The sequence below is a fragment of the Podarcis tiliguerta genome, assembly GCF_965153285.1.
Source record: "Podarcis tiliguerta genome assembly, chromosome: 1".
NCBI lineage: Eukaryota > Metazoa > Chordata > Lepidosauria > Squamata > Lacertidae > Podarcis > Podarcis tiliguerta.
In genome coordinates, this window is record NC_139534.1 from 4,733,893 (window position 1) to 4,753,020 (window position 19,128).

General features: G+C 45.0%; 1 protein-coding gene and 1 long non-coding RNA gene across 2 annotated transcripts in view; one reads left to right on the plus strand and one right to left on the minus strand.

The window, feature by feature from the left end:
* The window catches only part of COL6A1 (collagen type VI alpha 1 chain), a 52,249-nt gene that overhangs the window by 20,311 nt on the left and 12,810 nt on the right, over window positions 1-19,128 (minus strand). The window contains exons 6-19 of the mRNA XM_083403211.1: window positions 19,074-19,094; window positions 17,231-17,251; window positions 17,092-17,136; window positions 15,607-15,660; window positions 13,137-13,181; window positions 13,010-13,036; window positions 12,171-12,197; window positions 12,017-12,061; window positions 11,301-11,354; window positions 10,565-10,627; window positions 8,303-8,365; window positions 6,738-6,791; window positions 6,619-6,654; window positions 5,330-5,392 (exon numbers count right to left, since the gene is read on the minus strand). Of these exons, the coding sequence (XP_083259337.1) occupies window positions 5,330-5,392; window positions 6,619-6,654; window positions 6,738-6,791; window positions 8,303-8,365; window positions 10,565-10,627; window positions 11,301-11,354; window positions 12,017-12,061; window positions 12,171-12,197; window positions 13,010-13,036; window positions 13,137-13,181; window positions 15,607-15,660; window positions 17,092-17,136; window positions 17,231-17,251; window positions 19,074-19,094 (618 nt within the window). The remainder of the gene's footprint in view (window positions 1-5,329; window positions 5,393-6,618; window positions 6,655-6,737; window positions 6,792-8,302; window positions 8,366-10,564; window positions 10,628-11,300; window positions 11,355-12,016; window positions 12,062-12,170; window positions 12,198-13,009; window positions 13,037-13,136; window positions 13,182-15,606; window positions 15,661-17,091; window positions 17,137-17,230; window positions 17,252-19,073; window positions 19,095-19,128) is intronic.
* Window positions 24-5,323, plus strand: LOC310659621. The gene is made up of 3 exons (XR_014502874.1): window positions 24-159; window positions 1,680-4,749; window positions 4,817-5,323. It is a non-coding gene; the product is annotated as an uncharacterized lncRNA (long non-coding RNA).

A 19,128-nucleotide genomic window follows, 5' to 3' on the forward strand; every position in this document is an offset into this window, starting at 1 on the left:
TGACCCTGACAGAAGTACCAGTTCAGAATGTACATTTCCCTGCACAAACACAAGATAACACCTAAACATTTAGTTGCTTTTTGCCCTTGCCCTATCACATCCATAAGAGTATATTTTTAATGTCTTGCAATAGTTAAGGGCAGCACTAGAGAAACCCAGGCCAAATTTCTTTCTTTCTTTTTTTTAAAAAATAATTTTTATTAACCGGCCAATCAAATCAAATTAAATCACATCACATAAATTCTGAATTAGGGACGCGGGTGGCGCTGTGGGTAAAAGCCTCAGCCCCTAGGGCTTGCCGATCGAAAGGTCGGCGGTTCGAATCCCCGCGGCGGGGTGCGCTCCCGTTGCTCGGTCCCAGCGCCTGCCAACCTAGCAGTTTGAAAGCACTCCCGGGTGCAAGTAGATAAATAGGGACCGCTTACTAGCGGGAAGGTAAACGGCGTTTCCGTGTGCGGCTCTGGCTCGCCAAAGCAGCGATGTCACGCTGGCCATGTGACCCGGAAGTGTCTGCGGACACGCTGGCCCCCGGCCTCTTAAGTGAGATGGGCGCACAACCCTAGAGTCTGTCAAGACTGGCCCGTACGGGCAGGGGTACCTTTACCTTTACCTAAATTCTGAATTACAAAGCCGAATTTTAAATTTTGTTGGGGGGCGACCCATATTTCAAGATCCGAAGGGGGATTCTGATCATCTTCTTGCTACTGCGTTAATGTCCAAATCAGTCCAAATCAGTCCAAACAGAGTTCATAATTCTATCCAGTCTTATCTTGCTGTTTCCACATCACATCTTGTTCATATATTTTCTCTTTTTTCTTTATGATCTCTTCTGATAGTCTCCTTAAGCCAATAAACACCAATAATATGCCTGTGTGAATTTTTCTGTTCTTCCAATCCTCAAATCGAGATGGTTTCCATATATCATAGCCTTCATAGATAACATCGCTCTTTCCATCATTAATCTCGCAAAACTGTCGCTCTTAAGTCCCTCTGAGGAGTTTCACCCACAATATAAAAACAGCTCTATTTCTCTCTTTCTCCTCCCAGACTCAAGACCTCCGACAGAACTTCCCAATATGGCGACGGCATTTTTAACTGCGTCATTCCAAAGCTCTTATACATTCCACGCTCTTCTTAAAACATGCTTTGGTTCAAAAGTTTATCTCCACACAGCCTTAAATCCACAGCTTAAGTCCTTAAAATGACATTTCTGACTTGTGAGGGGAGGGGATTCTTGTTTAATCACAGAAGGAAAGAAAGGAAAGTCCCCCCCCCATCAGTCATTTGCCATAACGAGTATTGGCGTATCTTCTCATGATTTATTCTTGTCTTGTTTTATCAGAGATCTCTTCTGTTAGCAGTCTTTACTCCCCCTCCTTCCTTGAAATATGTGCGTTCCTTCATCCAAATTGTTTCTTTTTGAAGTTCTTGCAGCTAGTGGCGCGGATCAGGGACGGCGTCCAGGAGCACCGGAATCCCACAGGAGGGCTTTGTGCCTAGTGCCCCCATCCCCACAAATTCGGGGGTGGTATAGGGCACAGCAGGCAAGGCAGTCCCCCCCCCCCATCCTGGGGGGGGGGGGTAGGGAGGCTAATTACTCCCATCATAGCCTCCAAATTACCTCGTGTGGGTCGGAGAGATGTTATTGTCAGCCATCTTCCGATGTGCCCCCAACCCAGGCCCAATTTCAGCCCAGTCACAAAGCTCACTGGGTGGCCTTGGGCCAGACCTTCTCCCTCAGTCAGGGCTACCTCTCAGGGATAGTGTCGGATCTGGTGCCACTTGAAGGCAACAAAACAACTGCCCCCTCCCACTGCTGCCCCTTCTCCTGCTTCTCTTATTTTTATTGTTTTTGCTGTTGGTAACACGGCAGCCCTGTGCCTTGTCCCTTTCTCTGCCTCACTCTGAGGAAGGGAAGTGGCGTCTTTCCTCACAGAAAGCCACCGTGGGAGAATTCCTGTATCATGGCTGCTTTTCCAGGATGGCTAGGCATTCTCTAAACTTAAGGAATTAACAAAAGAGACTGGCAGGCCCTTGCCTAGACCACCTCACCGAGAATGCCTCACTCTGAGGAAGAACCTTTTTTCCTTCCTCTGACAGGCAGAGAGGAGAAGGCAGGCAGGCAGGGAGGGGAGAGATACCAGACTGGACTGATCTGAAGAGGCTTCCAGAGAGGCACAAAAGACAAAATGGCAGGAGGGACCAAGTTCCGTTTTGCTTCCCTCCAGGATGGGAGCAGCTTTGCCTTCTAAGAATGGCTACTACCCTAATTCCAGCTCTAGTACTACAGAAGAACCACATTTTTCCTATGGAAAATATGCTGTTGTGTGAGTACTTGAAAAATGTGATATGCCTACAACAGATGTGCAACCTTGAGGGAAGGCATGTTAACTGTTCATTACAAGCAAGAAACAATTGTATTTTGTAATGTGATGCTGAACCAATTATTTTATATTGTTTATTTATATCTATAAAAAAAACAAGCAACACTTCAGCAGTGTTGATGCCCCATCCCGGGTCTTTTGCCTGCAGAGTGTAGCTCCAAACCTGATGCAGAAACTATACTTAAATGTTTACATGTGTGTGTGATGACACCTGTATGATGGGTATTTGACTTTCCTGGTTTTTGCCCCACAGAGCTGCTGGAGGGGGCACAGATGCTCTTTTTCATTGTGCTAATGAATCTGGCTGAAGGCCCACATCCATTCCTAGGTAACTGAATCAACACAATAAGCATCTAATGACAATGAAAAACGACTTTCCTGTCAATCTGCTTGGAAATAGAGTGTCTAGAACACCATATTCCACACCTGCAAGAAGTCACAATGGTTGGGGTAAGCTCAGAGCCCTCCAGAGAGAAAGCCTGGCAAACAGAAACGAGCAACTTGTCCAACATTTTATATGGAATTAAAGAAGCTGGGGTAAGCAGAGGAGTGACTGTTGAATGCTCGCTGTCTCAAATGAAGAGGCTCAAATGAATTATGAAGATCAGCATTTGTGAAAGTGCCTAAACCTTGGGAGATCCCCTCTTTCCTCCCTTTCAAAGAGCCCCAATTTAAGGCACTCTGCTGGCACATCTAGCCACATCTGGTTCACAAAGTACAGTTGAACTGCTGTTTGTGAAAACATGAGATGTAAACAGGAAACTGAAATTTAGATGAGACTTGAACTTTCCTCCTGCTGTGCCTGCCCAGCACATCAAGCTGATTTATGGGTTTGTATGTTTGTATGGGCTCCATTTCCACTATGCATGACAGCAGAGAGCAAACTGTTTGCAGTTAGGACAGGAGGTTTCTTCACACCAGACACACAGTGACACACGACTCAAACGAAAGCATGCACAATGGGCAGAGTCCAAGACAAGCTCTTGCACTGCACAACCCTAACAGAGGAAAGGAGGTGGGCCTTTAAGGCTGCCGTTCTATAGCCCTTACTTGGGAGGATGTCTAAGGGCTTAGCCTCACTTACCTTTCCTCCACTCTTCCCAGGCATGGTCCATGATTTAAAGTTCTGTGTTGGAGCATACACATCCTTTTTTTGTTGTTCCAGAGCTTTCCCGATGAAAACCCTCTTTAAAGCTCAATTGGAACAAGCGGCAATCTGCAGAAAACCTGAATTGATGTTTGATCTGATTCAACTTTAAAGAATGGATTTTCAGTGGGAAAGCCCAGGGCAACCCCCCAAAACCCCCCCACAACAACCCCATGCTCGGACACAGAGCATTAAGGCAGAGCATGATCTGGCTGACGTTGGCCCAGATGAACTGATGTAATAGAAGCTTAGGCTCAAAATGTTGACTGTGGGGTTAGTTCAATGTTACAAGATGTATTTTCACCATAAGGTTTTCAAAAGACACCTTACAGACTGACCAAGTGAGCTGGAAGAGAAAAAGACAACCCCTGAGGCTTAAATGGTAGAATGCAAGATGTCTTTTTTCCCCCTGGGAGGTCTTGAGCAGATGAAATGAAGGGGAACCTATGATTTAAATGCACGATGCTTACTGAAGTTTTTTTTTTATTTAACAGCACTAATTTTTCTCAGTGGCATCAGAACATTTTTCCGTTCTCCCTGGCAGAAGTTGCGCCACTGCCCATGTTGGTTTTGGATAGATAAACTCTACAAGTTGTCCAGCTCATGTGCCTGTTGGGTGATTCAGCTTGGGACAGACATATAAAATATTTTCCTACTTACGCCCAGTTCATATGGAGGAGCTGAACCCTCTCCTTGAAAAGACACATTCTCCCCTCCCCTCTACAACTGCACTGTACTTGGTTTGCTTAGCACCAATATATGAATGCAATCCAGGAACTCCCCAGTGAGTCATGCAGATCCTCCAAGCCAACAGAGGTGTAAGAAATTCAGTACATAAACAGGTTTTAATAGAAATGGGTAATTTAGGAAGCAAAAGGAAAAGGCTTTTTTTAGATGTTCAAGCACTTCAGCAATGTTTGACCCAAACCACTCTACAGCTTTGCACTTTATTCCACATCTCATACAAAGTTTGCTTGAATCTTTACATTATGTAGCCGTCTTCAAGCCTCGTGCAACTTGTGAATATCACAAATGACAACTACATTTGCCGGCTCTAAAGATATATTTGTGCCTTTCTTCTACTAGACAGACTACTGCTCATTGGCTGATGGATGAACAGAGCACAGAAGATGTAAGCTCTGGGTTGTTCCTGTGGAGCCCTGCCTTTACCTGCCCCACACCTGACGTCATGTATGATGCCAGCTGTGGGGCAGGAGGGTGTGCTTTCCTGAAAAAGGCCTTGCAGCCAAACGGAGAGACCTGGAGCGCCACGCTGCATCCATAGGCCAGTGGCTCCCTCCCCCTTCTCAACCCCACCTGCTGTTTTACGGCTATTTGGGCAACGGCACGTATGGTAGGCAGCACAGTCTTGGAAGGGATGCAAGGCCCCTTGAGGAAGTCCTGCACTGAACAAATGCACATTTTTCATACCTTGCTCTGATGCTGCCCTGGCAGGAGGAGAGGGAAGGCGGTAGGTCAGTACTGGAGACCAGAGCTTATGAACTGGCAATTGAGGGCTGCTAAAGCTGTGGTGGTCTGCACTTGCTTCAGGCCACAAGGCAGGAGCAGGGCACATGATGGTTGTGACATTGCGCATGGGAAGGATAAAATGCCAGGGACTGCCGCAGAACTTTGAGTGGCCCCATTTAAGGACAAAAACAAATCCAGCTAGCATATAGCAGACCTCTCTGCCTGGCACAGCTTTGACAGCTTCCATGCACGCTTGGGATTGAATAAGGCAGCGAGAGGAAAGACAACAAGCTCTACTGAAATATTATATCGGGATTTGCTTGTTTACCTTTTCTCCTCTTGGTCCACGGTTCCCAGGGTTCCCTAGCGGCCCTCTTTCTCCATTTGCACCCTGTGTGATAAAGAACATGTCAGAGATGAGGAAATTGTAGCACACTAGATTCAGCTATGAATTTGACTGACAGCCATAGCAGTCAGCTTTGTCATCTGATGGCTACACGACAATTCGACTGTGTTGTGGTTTTCTCTCATCTGGCAGAACTGAGTGGAGAAGGTAGCATAAGAGCTCATCCTCAAAAGCCCATTGAGAAGGTAGTTGAGAACATGCTGGGGATAGGGGGAGATCTCATGGGACAGCTGTGACTTATCAACCTCATAAAAGGATAATAATATGGCAATGCTCAATTCCTCAGGCAGTCCAGAGCAACAGGGAAGAAGGCAACCTTGTATGTGGTTGGAGTGCACACTTTTACCCTGGGAGTGAACTCTGTTGACCATTCTGGTGGCAGGCCAAAGCTTTCTTTTATTCCACCAGGCTTTTAAAATGGGTTTCCTCTGCTTTATTATTGTTTTGCCATTGTTGTTGTTGCTGCTGTTGTATCTCAGGTGTCAAAGAGGTGTGTCTTCAGGACATGACAGAAACTATGCAACACTCGCCTTTGAGAGGAGGAAATTCCACAGCTTAGGTGCTGCTACAGAAAATGCCTTCTCCCATTCTGCCACCCCCAAACCTACAAGAAACTACGAAGACTGTCCCTTAACTCCTGAAAGAATCTCTTAAGTGGTCACTGAGGCCTTTAGCACTCATGTGAACACCTTGAACTGGGCCCAGAAACAAACTGGCAGCCAATGCAGCTGTTTTAGAATGGGGATTATGTGAGTTCTGAATGGAACCCCAGCCAATAATATCTCTGCTGCATTTTGGACCAGTTGAAGCCTTTGTGGCAACTTCAAGGGCAGCCCTGTGCAGAGCACATTCCAATAGTTCAGTCTGGACGTTGCCAGAGTGCTGTGGTCAAGTAATCCCTGACCCAAAAGGGCTGTAGCTGGCAAACCTACCAGAGTAGGAAACAAGCACTCCCAGCCACTGAGGCCACCAGAACCTCCAGTGACAAGGTTGGAGCCAGGAGTTGAAGAAGGTTCTTTGCTGCAGCACTTTACAGGTCGTTGCATTCTGTGCCAGGTCATCCCCATGGCTTTTCATCAGCCCTCCATGTCTCAACTACTGCTATGTTGGGTTTTCAGAGGATTACTCAAAATCGGTCCCTCGAGTCCTCATATTGTTGGTTACTCTAGCCAACAGGCATACTTCCCCTGTAATGAAAACAGTAGCCTTACCCTGTCTCCCGTGGGGCCATCTGGGCCAGGATTTCCCTATAAGAAAAGGAAAGAAATGTTGAAACCAATCTGTGTAGCGATCTGGTCATTTAGACAATGGAGAATTTTTACATGTCTACCTCATCTCCCATTTCTCCTTTCTCTCCAGGCAATCCGGACTCTCCAGGCGGTCCCTAAACAAACACATGCGAGACAAGAAATAAGCACATTAAAATGAAAGGATTCCAAAATAAGTGACTGGGAGCTCAGGCACCAGCTGTGCGCCACATGACAAGAGTTCATCTCAACAACAGAAATGGATATATCTGCCAAAACAAGATGGTCTTCTTTAGTGTTGTCATTCAAAATTGACATATTTGCATACACAGACAAAATTTGAAAAAGTGGTATATTGGGAGGGTATCTTTTATTTAGTTGCTAATCTTCCACAGTCTTGTTCTTTCAGGTGTTTCTTCATATGGATGAATCATATGAAAAATGAAAGCAGGTTGGAAGCCAAAGCTTGAAGGAAAATGTCTGTTACTGAATTTTCTAATAATAATAATAATAATAATAATAATAATAATAATAATAATAATTTTTATTTATACCCCGCCCTCCCCAGCCAAGGGGATAATAAATACAATAATAAAAACAAGTTGAATGAATACAACTTAAAAACAAGATTAAAATACAACATTAAAACATTGAAACATTAAAATGCAGCCTTATCACAGGAGGAGAAAGGAAAAAAGAAAGAGCGGGAGGGAATCAAATTGACTCCAAGGCAAAGGCCAGGTGGAACAACTCTGTCTTACAGGCCCTGCAGAAAGAAATCAGATCCCGCAGGGCCCTGGTCTCATGAGGCAGAGCGTTCCACCAGGCCGGAGCCAGTGTTGAAAAGGCCCTGGCTCTGGTTGAAGCTAATCTAACTTCCTTAGGGCCCGGGACCTCTAGGGTGTTGCTATTTATGGACCTTGAGGCTCTCCGTGGGGCATACTGGGAGATATGAAGATAAAAGCATAGCCTCCTCTAGAGAAAACAATTCATCCTCTCTCTCTGGGCCCCCACTTTGGCCAGTAAGGCAACTTAAGCCAAATTAAAGGTTTTCAGGCAATATGGTCCTTGCCCCTTTCTCTCTGGGCTTCTGCAAGTAACTGAGTGGGCAGGTGACAGATGTCAATGCTGCTCTCCCTCCCAGCCTTTGTTGCTCGTGCAGCCCCCCATTTTAGGGCCCAGGGTCCCAATCTTCATAATATCTCAGAGGGAGGGAGAAGAGCGAGGCAACCTCTCCCCTTTCTCATTACCCCTGCTTGCTCTCTGGCCCATCGTCACCTTTGGGCAGCAACAGGGAACAGCAGAAGCCAATGGGCCCCAGGCAGAAATATACTTGAGCTGAGCCATGGGTTTCAGCAGGTAGCTGACTACGCTGACCCCAGCGCTAACTCCATAGACATTTAGAACACATATCAGAGCTGGGTAGAAAGACAGATCTTCTCAAATGCAAAGGGATTGTTGTTTCACTGCCAGATGGCTCTTCTTTCATGAACTTGTGGGGAAAACTAAGCATGGTGAACACCAAGCTCCTTTTCATCTTAACTGACTCCTTGCAAAGAGAGTGTGTAGGTAACAGAGACATTGAGGACATCATTGCAGTATGGAAAAGAACTGAGTGGTCGTCTACAGGCCATGTCTTCAACCTTACCTTATCTCCAGGACTTCCAGAGTTTCCTGTCCTACCTGGTCTTCCACTAAGCCCAGGCTCTCCCTTGAAGGAAATAAACCCAGACACAAAACAGAATTGTGAAACTAAATATGACTCACTATTTTAAATTCAACAGTCCAGTTTTTAAATTATAATCGGTAAGCATGTGCATAATTTTGATCTGCCCCAGAGTGCAGGCACCAGCCTTGATCAAGAGCTCAAGAACTTTCAGAGGAACAACAGTAGACCCCAAACTGGAAGGAACCAATGTTCAGTAATCAGCTGGTGATGGGAGAATTTCGTCCTAGTCCTGTTCACAATTATCCTGGGAAACCTAGATTCTGGGCTTATCCACACTTACCTTTTGCCCCACTCTTTCAGGCATAAGTCTCTGTTTAAAAGCCCCGTGTCTGAGCATTTTTGTTTTGCCCCAGAACGTTCCCCACAAAAACGCACTCTTCAGTGTTCCATCAGAGAAAACACAAATTCAGATTTCCCACAAACTGCCATTTGCTCTGGTTAAGCTTTAAAGAGCAGGGAAAGCTCAAGTTGTGGAGTTGGGACTTGGACACAGAGCTTTAAAGTGTAGCCATCTACCTGGAAACAGCAGAGGAAAGGGAAGTGTATGCAAGCCCCCCTGGTTGATCACTCTTGATAACTTGGCTCTAATCCCTTATGTACGATGGTGACCAGTGTGTATACAGGACCTCAAGACCTGCCACCTTAGAGAGTCAGTGTGGTATAGTGGTTATCACAAAAGTGGACAGAAAAACACCTATTTTTGCAGAGTGAGTATATTGCTCCTCCAGCAGTTCATTTTATTTGAGAGATACAGTGTTAAATGTCCCTCCAAAACGGGGCAGTAATTGAAGCATGTGTGTTACAGTTCCCTTCCATGCAGCCATTCTTAAAGTATCATGGTTTAATCCCACAGGTACTGCCCCTGTATCTTTCTGCAACACTATATAAGCGACTCTGAGCCACTTCCTTGGCATTAACCAACCAGACCAAAGTTTGTGGTAGGCGATTATTTGGGTATTTAGACGACACAGACGCGGATGGCGCTGTGGGTTAAAGCCTCAGTGCCTAGGGCTTGCCGATCGAAAGGTCGGCAGTTCAAATCCCCGTGGCGGGGTGCGCTCCCATCGTTCGGTCCCTGCTCCTGCCAACCTAGCAGTTCGAAAGCACCCCTGGGTGCAAGTAGATAAATAGAGACCGCTTACTAGCGGGAAGGTAAACGGCGTTTCCGTGTGCGGCTCTAGCTCGCCAGAGCAGCGATGTCACGCTGGCCACATGACCCGGAAGTGTCTTCGGACAGCGCTGGCCCCCGGCCTCTTTGAGTGAGATGGGCGCACAACCCTAGAGTCTGTCAAGACTGGCCCGTATGGGCAGGGGTACCTTTACCTTAGACGACACAGAATGTCAACCACGTAGAGTGGAAGGTTATCTTACTACCATTTTTTTTATCCCTCTTTGTCACAAATGCTCCAAAGAAACACATGTCTAGAATCTATTAATCTTCACTAAAGTATGGAAAATATCCTGTGAGGGGAAAGCGTGAAGATTTGGGGACTAGGTGTGACTGTCTCAAGTCATCTTCACAGCTTTATTTATATATTTATTATTTCATAAAATTTACATACTGCTTAGTTGTAAAAAATCCCCTCAATGCAGTTTACAAAAGATAAAACAGTAAAATCAAGAGAAAATACAACCCTACTTTAAAATATACACAAGTTAAACTATTAAAACAGATTAAAATTATCTCAACTTTTTAAGCAGCTGGGTAGGCTTGTCTAAACAGGAATGTTTTAATCTGGTGCTGAAAAGAGCACAGTGAAGGCTTGATCTCAACAGGCAGGGAGTTCCACAGTGCAGGAACCCATGATAACCAACATTTTCCTTTTTTGCTTCACTGCAAGTCTCAGTGCATTCTTGAAAAGGTGTCGCTAGGAAAACTTGAAGCCTCAATACAACATAAATTTTGCTGCAATAAGATTGTTTTTCAACACCATGATGTTGATCACACTTCTTTTGCACACAAAAAAAGCATGATCATTTTAGGCAATCAAAGTCTCCCTAGCAAAACATCAGCCAGGAACAGTGCAACTCACTAGGCCTCTTGCCCAAGCGTTGTTCTGCAAGTGTGGTGAAATGTTCATGTTCAATTTCCACCTGACTTTCAGCATAGAACTGTTCCCTGTCCTAAATAGATAGCTATACTGCTCCAAGCCATAACAAAGAAAACAGATTATTATTCACCTTTCTTCCTTTGGGTCCATAAGGACCTAGATCCCCTTTTGGCCCAGGAGGTCCTTGCAAGCCCTGTTTGAAACCAAGTTGCAATCAGTGTATGTGGGAAACAAAGATAAATCACATATGTTAACATATTGCAACGATCCTCATCAAGGGACTGTTTTTTCTCTGGGATCCAACTGTCCTCCTCAGGTACGTGCCTTGCCACAGCCTCCCTCAATCTCCCAGCACTGCATTTCAAACTTTCCCATGTTGCACTTTCTCCTCCACTTGTGAGAGTCTGCTGCTCACACTGACTCTAGCAGTTGCGTAGCGTGGGTTGTCAGCACCCGGGGCAAGGCAAGTAATTTGCGCCCCCTAATCCGTGGATTTTAGTAGGGGCAGAGAGCTGCGAGTGCTAGCGCCCCCCCCGATGTTGCGCCCGGTGCGGCCGGCACCCCCACGCTACGCCACTGGACTCTAGGAGTGCCCCTATATCCAATCCAATCCAAATATTTATTATGGTCATAGACTAGCATAAGGTAAAAGCACCTCCATACCATAAATAAACCATGCTAGATAGGCAATAAGGCAACTGCAGAAGCAGAGGGTGCACATGCTAATCCTCTCAGCTGCAGTAGACTAGCATAAGATAAAAACACATAAAACATGTCCCTCTATCTAAAAACCTGCACCCACTATTGCAGATTCAGATCTCTGCTGCTACCAACCTAGGGTGATCTAATATGTTGAACCTACGTACATCAAATCCTGGGGATCCTTTGCATCCTGGTAACCCATGAAATCCTTGTTCACCCTGTAAGGAAAGAAAAGTTGTCCTGATTGATAACATGCCATTGTTGTTGCTTCTTCCTACGATCAGCAGCATGCAGTAGGCTACTATATAGCATTCACAGAAAGTGAAATTATCCAAAGAAACTAAATCAGTGAGCTTTTTAAAAATAATAATAATAATGGAAGCAACTGGCTTTGATACACGGCAAACAGTTCTTCAGACTTAGGCAGCCCCACCTGCTCTGCAAATAGTGGACTCCCACTCCTGGTCTGGAAAGTGTGCCCATGACATTAACCTGACTCCATATCTACCCTGAATCCATCCTGTGTCAAAACATTTCCCCACAAACCAGCTTCCTCATGAACCCAGAAAAATAACAACCCAGCCATTATGTTGGTGATGTGTACACAGCTTTAATGCAGTCTAAAAAGATCTGGGTTGCTCATTCCAGCTTAAGCATTTGGTGATTTCCCCTCTAAGCGCTTGTTTGCTCATCACATTGGCTATTCCTTCTGCATCTCTGTTCTTCTTACCATTACACATTTAGTGGTGATTTTCCTGGAATGAGTCTTTCAGGCCCTGTTGCAAATATTTTTTCATGCACATTTGATCTGACTTACATACGTTTCTTTGTTAGGAAAAACATAGAGATTGTGCCCTGTGCATGAAAATATTAACCATACCTTCTTGCCATCTAAACCATCGATGCCACGCCTGCCTTTCTCCCCCTGAAAAGAGAAAAAAATGCCAAAAATGTAAAAACAATGTTTCTTGTATCCAGCATAACTTTCCAAGAAGCATCCACTCCCCCCCCCCCCACAAACCCCCAATACATACCTTGGCTCCTTTTGCACCTCTTGAGCCCTGTGGATGAGAAGAAGATTTAGTTTGTGGTACCAGCTACTGAAATGTGCCTCACTGATCACCTAACCAACCAGGGGGGAATGTATATTTATTATTATTTTCATTTGTATCCTAGGCGGCTTTTCATCCTGGCATTGATCAGATCCAAACCTGCTTAAGCAAGGCACCTTTATCATGTGTCCTCAGACCACAGTCTAGGAATTCCCTCGCTAACTGTGGAGAGATTGTTCTCTCATTAAAAAAAAGATGGGTAAGTGGAAACTTACAAAATATTTCAGTTCCCACCCATCACCACTGACATATCTATAACCAACAAAAGCATAATTTAACTGTTTTGGTTCTGACAAAAAGCAAAACAAACCCCTTTGTATTCAACCCCAAATTACTACTTATAATCGGATGCTAATGGCCAGGGCTTTATACTGTGCTAACTATTTTGTGATATTTTGGTCCTAGTAAAAGCTGAACAGGTAAGGGCTCTAGGTAAGGGTTGTTTAAATGGCCAGGGTGCAGACGGGAGGGAAGCCCTTCTGCTCCATCAGCTCCGCCCCCTGGCCAGCCTGCATCTCCATTCGTCAATCTTGGGTGCAGGCTAGGATCTGGCTCCTGATAGGCAGCGTGGGCTTTCACTGGCTCCGCCCATCAGGACAGGAGGCCAATGCTGGGATTCTTCTCCGGGTCCTTGACACCAGCAACACTGTGGCACCATGAGGGTGAGTGGACTTGCTGGACCATTTTGGATTTTTTATATTATTATTGAGCAGACTCTTTGCCTTCTGTAGGGTTGCACTGTTAATCAATGGCACACTCACCTTGTCACCTCGAGTACCTTTTTCTCCCTAAACAGGACAAAGGGAAAAACACATTACAAAATGAAGAAATGAGACAAAATTTAACTATAGAAAGTCAAATTAAGCAATCCGTTAACTAACAGTATACCTTCATGCCTTGGTAACCAATGGGCCCGGGGTCACCTTGCTTCCCCTAGAATAAAGTAATAATAAGAAAAGTCACAAACCACTTTGCACAAAGTAATCAGACATCTGCTGTCATATGCACTAGTATCTGAAGATTTTTAAGCAGAAGCAATTTTATATTAATGGGCAGGACATGAAAGATTGTACATTAATGTACTCCGTGTATGTCATTGTGGGTGAAGACAGGCAGCCATTCTAAGGATTCATCCCACCATTTTCGCCTGGGAAAACCCAACCTTTGCTGCTGAATTTGAAGCAAACATCAGTTGGGTTTTTGCAGATTGACATTTGCTCCAATTCAGCACTAGAGTGGGTTTTCCCAGGGAAACCAGCAGTGCGAAGGCAAAACCACTTGGATTCATCCCTAGAAAGCATGGGGCAAGTGGAAAGGCACCCAGCCCCGGGATCTCTAGGCACGGAAGAAGCGGAATGTAAACGAGCCCTAACTGTGGGGAAAGTACGCTGCAACACACATTGTTTGCTCAGAAAACGAAGGCCCAGGGATATAGAAATGAGGCATTCAAACTGCCTTTAGAATCCTGTCTTCACTTGATGACTCCCAGTGTATTTAATTTACTGTTTAAATACATAAAACTATTTGTACCCCGCTTTCGATCCACAAGGTGATTAGCTACAAAGGAAACTAAAAGAAAACCAACACTCATTACATACAGTCCAAACAGTTGAGTGAATAAAAATGCCAACAGCAGTCTGGCTTATAAAACCAGCAGTCAGCCAACTCTAAAAGCTTTGTGAAAGAGACGCCTTTGCCTGGGTTGCTTCTTCCTTCGTGGATGAGAAGGGGAAGCTCTTGTGGGTCTGCAGCTCTCATCATGCCCCGAAACCTCTAACTGCTTAACTGGCTGATGGAAATTCAGTTAGTTTTCTGGACAGCCAGGGAAGGCATTCAATCTCCCCACTAAAATCAAGGGGAAAACCCCTACCTAATGAGTGTATGAAAATGAAACCAAAGGGAAAATTTTAAATGAATGAAGTGCTGTTTCCTGATCTTCCAAATTAAAAACAAACAATATGAGTAACCATCCCTTTGGAGATGTGGGAGAAACTCGCCACCTCCCAAACTAAAAGTACCCAGGTTTGGTTTGGTTTTTTAAAGAGGAGGGAACAAGGAACACACACACACACACACACACACACAGAGAGAGAGAGAGAGAGAGAGAGAGAGAGAGAGAGAGACTCCACCCTGTTAGCAAATTGTATCCCAAAGAGGACTGAATAACCCTGCCTTGTTTGTACTTTGAAAGAGGTGGATCCCCAAAGGCAGGCAACAAATAAATAAATCTGAGGGTAGAATATGTTACTGTTGGCTTCTTGGCCAACGCCTGGCAAAAAAGAGATGTAAGTTAAAGGGCTGGAAATATAGGGGTGGGGTGACTCAGTGTAGCCTAAGCCTGGTTGAGGCCTCTTGCTAATCTTACTTAACGGGCACAGAAACCCTCATGAGGGCCAGGGAGCAGCAGAGGGGAAGATCCACCAATGGCTCTCAAGTCTGGCTGTCTCATGCTGGGCCCCACTCAAGGTGAGGTTCTGGGTTGAGGCTTCCGGATCCGATTGCCTTAATGGAGTAGCTCCCACGGCAACCGGAGATCATTGGCAAAGAAATAAACAAAGATGACTGAGGGTAATTAGCTTTGTAAACTCCCCCCAGGGTCAGTGGAAATCGCTTCACTCACGGACCGTCAGTATCACCACCCACAATGATTCTATGGAGCAGTCTTCCCCTCTTGGGATATCCAGCTTGCTGGGCTTAGTGCTCCCTTTGATGTACAGAGCGACACCACCTCTGGTACACCCTTCTCTGCCCTTCCTGTAGAGTTTACCGTATTTCCCCCCCCCTTTATTCCCCCCCCAAATTAGGTGCGTCCTATGGGCCGGTGTGTCCTATAGGGCAAAAAATACGGTATATACTGAGATAGCTATGTCCCACTGGTTCTCTCCATTCCACCAGGTTTCATTTATGCAATATATCAGCGCACTTCACTTTACCCTTCTTGGCTCAGAGGCTTCTAACATTAGCATATAAAGACTTGTGTACAGTCTCTCGCTTGAAGTGTTTTTGGTACTTGCATTTTTATCTGCCTGGGCTCCATTCAGTGAACTTCAGAAGGGTATGCAAGGGCATTGCTACAGAAGATGCAATGACAAATGAGGGCCTTTGATTTTTATAAATTAACCTTCCCTTCATAATCTTGCTTCATAATTTGTGTTCTTAGTTTGTATTTTTATGTTGTGAATTGCCCTGTGATATTCAGATTTAAAAATTAAAAAAATAAATTATGGTGGTCATCTGAGCAAATGTGTAAATAGCATGAATCAGCCTTCACAGCACCCAGAGAAGCTTTCTCAATAGGTTTCCCTAAGCAAAGTTTTATTTTACTTGATTATTTCCCAGTCAAATAACTACGACTTACAGGTTCTCCAGCATCTCCTTTTTCACCAGGAAGGCCAGGTTTCCCCCTTTCTCCCTGAAACAAAACAGAAGTAAACATGAGACACAATTTTGATTTTACATTCAGTTCCATAGACTAGCATTCCTGCATCGCAGGAGGTTGGACTAGGCATGGCTGTCAACGTTTTCCCTTTTTTAAAGGGAAATTCCCTTATTTTGAATAGGATTCCTCGCAAGAAAAAGGGAAAGTTGACATTTATGCTGTGCTCTTTGGGTCTTCTGCAAGCTCACATGTACACCTGCCACCCCTTGCACTTTGGACAATGGAAGCATATGAAATAGGACCCCTAAGGAAGATCTCGTCACATTGGTAAGTTCTTATGGGAGAAGACAGCTCTTATTTCTTAAAGTATCCTGGGTTGATCCCACTTAGAGCTCTGGCGATTCAAGTCATCCCTTTAAATATTGCCTGGAAGCAAACCAGAAGACAGTTAAGCTACTGCAAAATTGGGACGGTGTTCTGCACACAGCTTGCACCAGGTAACCCTCAAGCAGATAGGACCCTCGTACCTACGGGACCGCCTCTCCTGGTATGCCCCACAGAGGAACCTACGGTCTGCAAATAAAAACATCCTGAAGGTCCCAGGCCTCAGAGAGGTTAGGCTGGCCTCAACTAGAGCCAGAGCTTTCTCAGCTGCGGCTCCAATCTGGTGGAACGCTCTGTCCCAAGAGACTAGGGCCCTGTGGTACCTGACATCTTTCCGCAAGGCCTGCAAGACAGAGTTGTTCCACCAGACCTTTGGTCAGGGCCCAGCCTGACTCCCTCCTCTGGCAACCTGCACAGAATTTTGCTTAACGGTTGCCATTAATTTGATTTTAATTAATTTTTATAATGAAATGTTTTTAGAATGTTTGATTATTTGATTGTTTGATTATTTGATTGTTGTTAGCCGCCCTGAGCCCGGCTTCGGCTGGGGAGGGCGGAATATAAATAAAATTTATTATTATTATTATTATTATTATTATTATTATTATTATTATTACATTTGGAACTAAGTGGTGTTTCTAATCACTTTTCAAGGAGCTCATTTCGGTGGACTAATCCAGATGTGAATAAAGCAAGAATCACTGTGGCTAAGTAATTTCCTTCCAGGAAAAGTTGCAGCTGGCAAATCTAAGCTATTAAAGTGCACTCCAGCTATCAGTGCCGCCTGTACACCCCAGTGTGATGCTAGATCCAGCAGCACCTTTAAGCTCATTCAGGATTAAATCCTGGCTGGCTGCTATTTTCCCATTTACTCACCTGGCATTGACCAGCAGTAGACAAAGAGGGTTGTGTCACTGGCTGAAAAACTGGAAGGGTGGAATACCTTGCTATGTCACATGCTTTTGCCACGGTCAGTCTCCTTGTCCCACCCACTCCCCACAGTGGCAGTGTATTCCTCAAAACTTGTTAGATTTTCCACATTCAGCCTTATAGGTGTGGCAAATTGAGTAAAACACCAACCTCATATCCTGGATCCCCTAATGGTCCCGGGGGGCCTCGAGCAGGCTGCAAAAAGAGCAGTGAAGAGTTAGTGATTTGAACAGAGAAATGGGACCATTTTGACATTAAATATAATTTATATTACTAGATAGACACTCACCTGGCATTCGTATGAGCAGCACTGCCAAGAAAGAGAAAGTATACCATTAGAGGAAGAGAAAAGGATTCACCGGAAAACAAATTTCACAGAACACGCACTCTTTCTCTACTAATCTAGCAGAAAAAACATTTATTCATGTTTATGCAATGAACTACAGTTTAACATATGCCCCAAGGTTTGCTTTGGTCAGCTCTAGGGGGAGTTAGAGATGTGCCATAGGCTTCCATGTGATAGATGGCAAACTAATCTACTGAGTACCAAGATTGGTAAACTGAAGCAAAAGACCACACTAAAAAACCCAGCAAAGTTCCTTTGCTTGACTATACACCGAAATGTTGGCAAATCTGAAACAAATGTCACTTTAAATGGAATAAAAGGGCCTATTTGCATGTGACTTTTTCCTGCAAAGCATGCAATGCATTTGCATGTGACAACTGCACATGAGTCTATTTTGCTCCTTGAATAACGCAATCCGTCCTTTAGGCCTTTCTCCTCAAAACCCTTCCATACTGACAAGCAGCCTCAGCTTGGACCAAGGGCTCCTCTCCATTATGCTCCATTTGGTGGGTGGAAAGGGATAGCCAGATGCCTGTCTGGAAGCAGAAACTTTGTGAGCAATGGTCATCTATAACTTCCACCTACACAGGAATCTCATGTTATCGCTCCCCACGATTGCCCCAAAATGCAGGGAAGTAGAGAGGAGAGGAAGCTTTAGGTTGTTTCAGCCACCATATAATTAGCTTTTAAGAAGCTAATGTACAGGCCCAGTAAAGTGTTTCTGCTGGGCATGAAATGCTAAGCCAAACCCTGACTCGTTGAGAATTGCACAAGCAGGAGGCTTCCCAGGGAGGAGATAATGGCCACTGGCCTCCTTTCCTGGTTCTCCTGCTGCTGAGAACTAAGCCATTGTTTGGCTTAATGTGTTCTCCAAACTACAGCTCATGCTTTGTCTTGCTCCAGACAAACCACAAGCTGTAAGCAGGTTTTTGGTCAACAAGCTAAGCCAAAGCATGGCTTAGCCCATGACAGCCCAGCAGGAGGAGGACCAGGGGAGGAGCACAGGGGTGACAATTTGTTTCCAGCAGGCCACTAGCTCAACTGCTGCAGTGCTACATCTTCCTCTGTGATGTGGACAGGAGAATATGAATGGTAGCTGTTGTTTAGTCGTTTAGTCGTGTCCGACTCTTCGTGACCCCATGGACCAGAGCACTCCAGGCACTTCTGTCTTCCACTGCCTCCCGCAGTTTGGTCAAACTCATGCTGGTAGCTTCGAAGACACTATCCAACCATCTTGTCCTCTGTCGTCCCCTTCTCCTTGTGCCCTCCATCTTTCCCAACATCAGGGTCTTTTCCAGGGGGTCTTCTCTTCTCATGAGGTGGCCAAAGTATTGGAGCCTCAGCTTCACGATCTGTCCTTCCAGTGAGCACTCAGGGCTGATTTCCTTAAGAATGGATAGGTTTGATCTTCTTGCAGTCCATGGGACTCTCAAGAGTCTCCTCCAGCACCATAATTCAAAAGCATCAATTCTTCGGCGATCAGCCTTCTTTATGGTCCAGCTCTCACTTCCATACATCACTACTGGGAAAACCATAGCTTTTACTATACGGACCATTGTTGGCAAGGTGATGTCTCTACTTTTTAAGATGGTAGCTATGGAATGGCATATATTCTGTGAGCAAAATAACTTCCTTTTTCTGACACACAGGCAATGGAAAAAGAGAATCCAGGGTCTCCGGATTATATTTGCCCTGCAAGCTGAAGTTCTACTGGAGAATAAATGATGGAAACATACAGGGAAATTGTAAAAGTCAGAAATCATTCCTTGGTGGAAAAACAGCTTACCTCTTGCTCCACTGTCTCTGTCTGAAATAAATAAACAACAAAGAAGTCATATGAG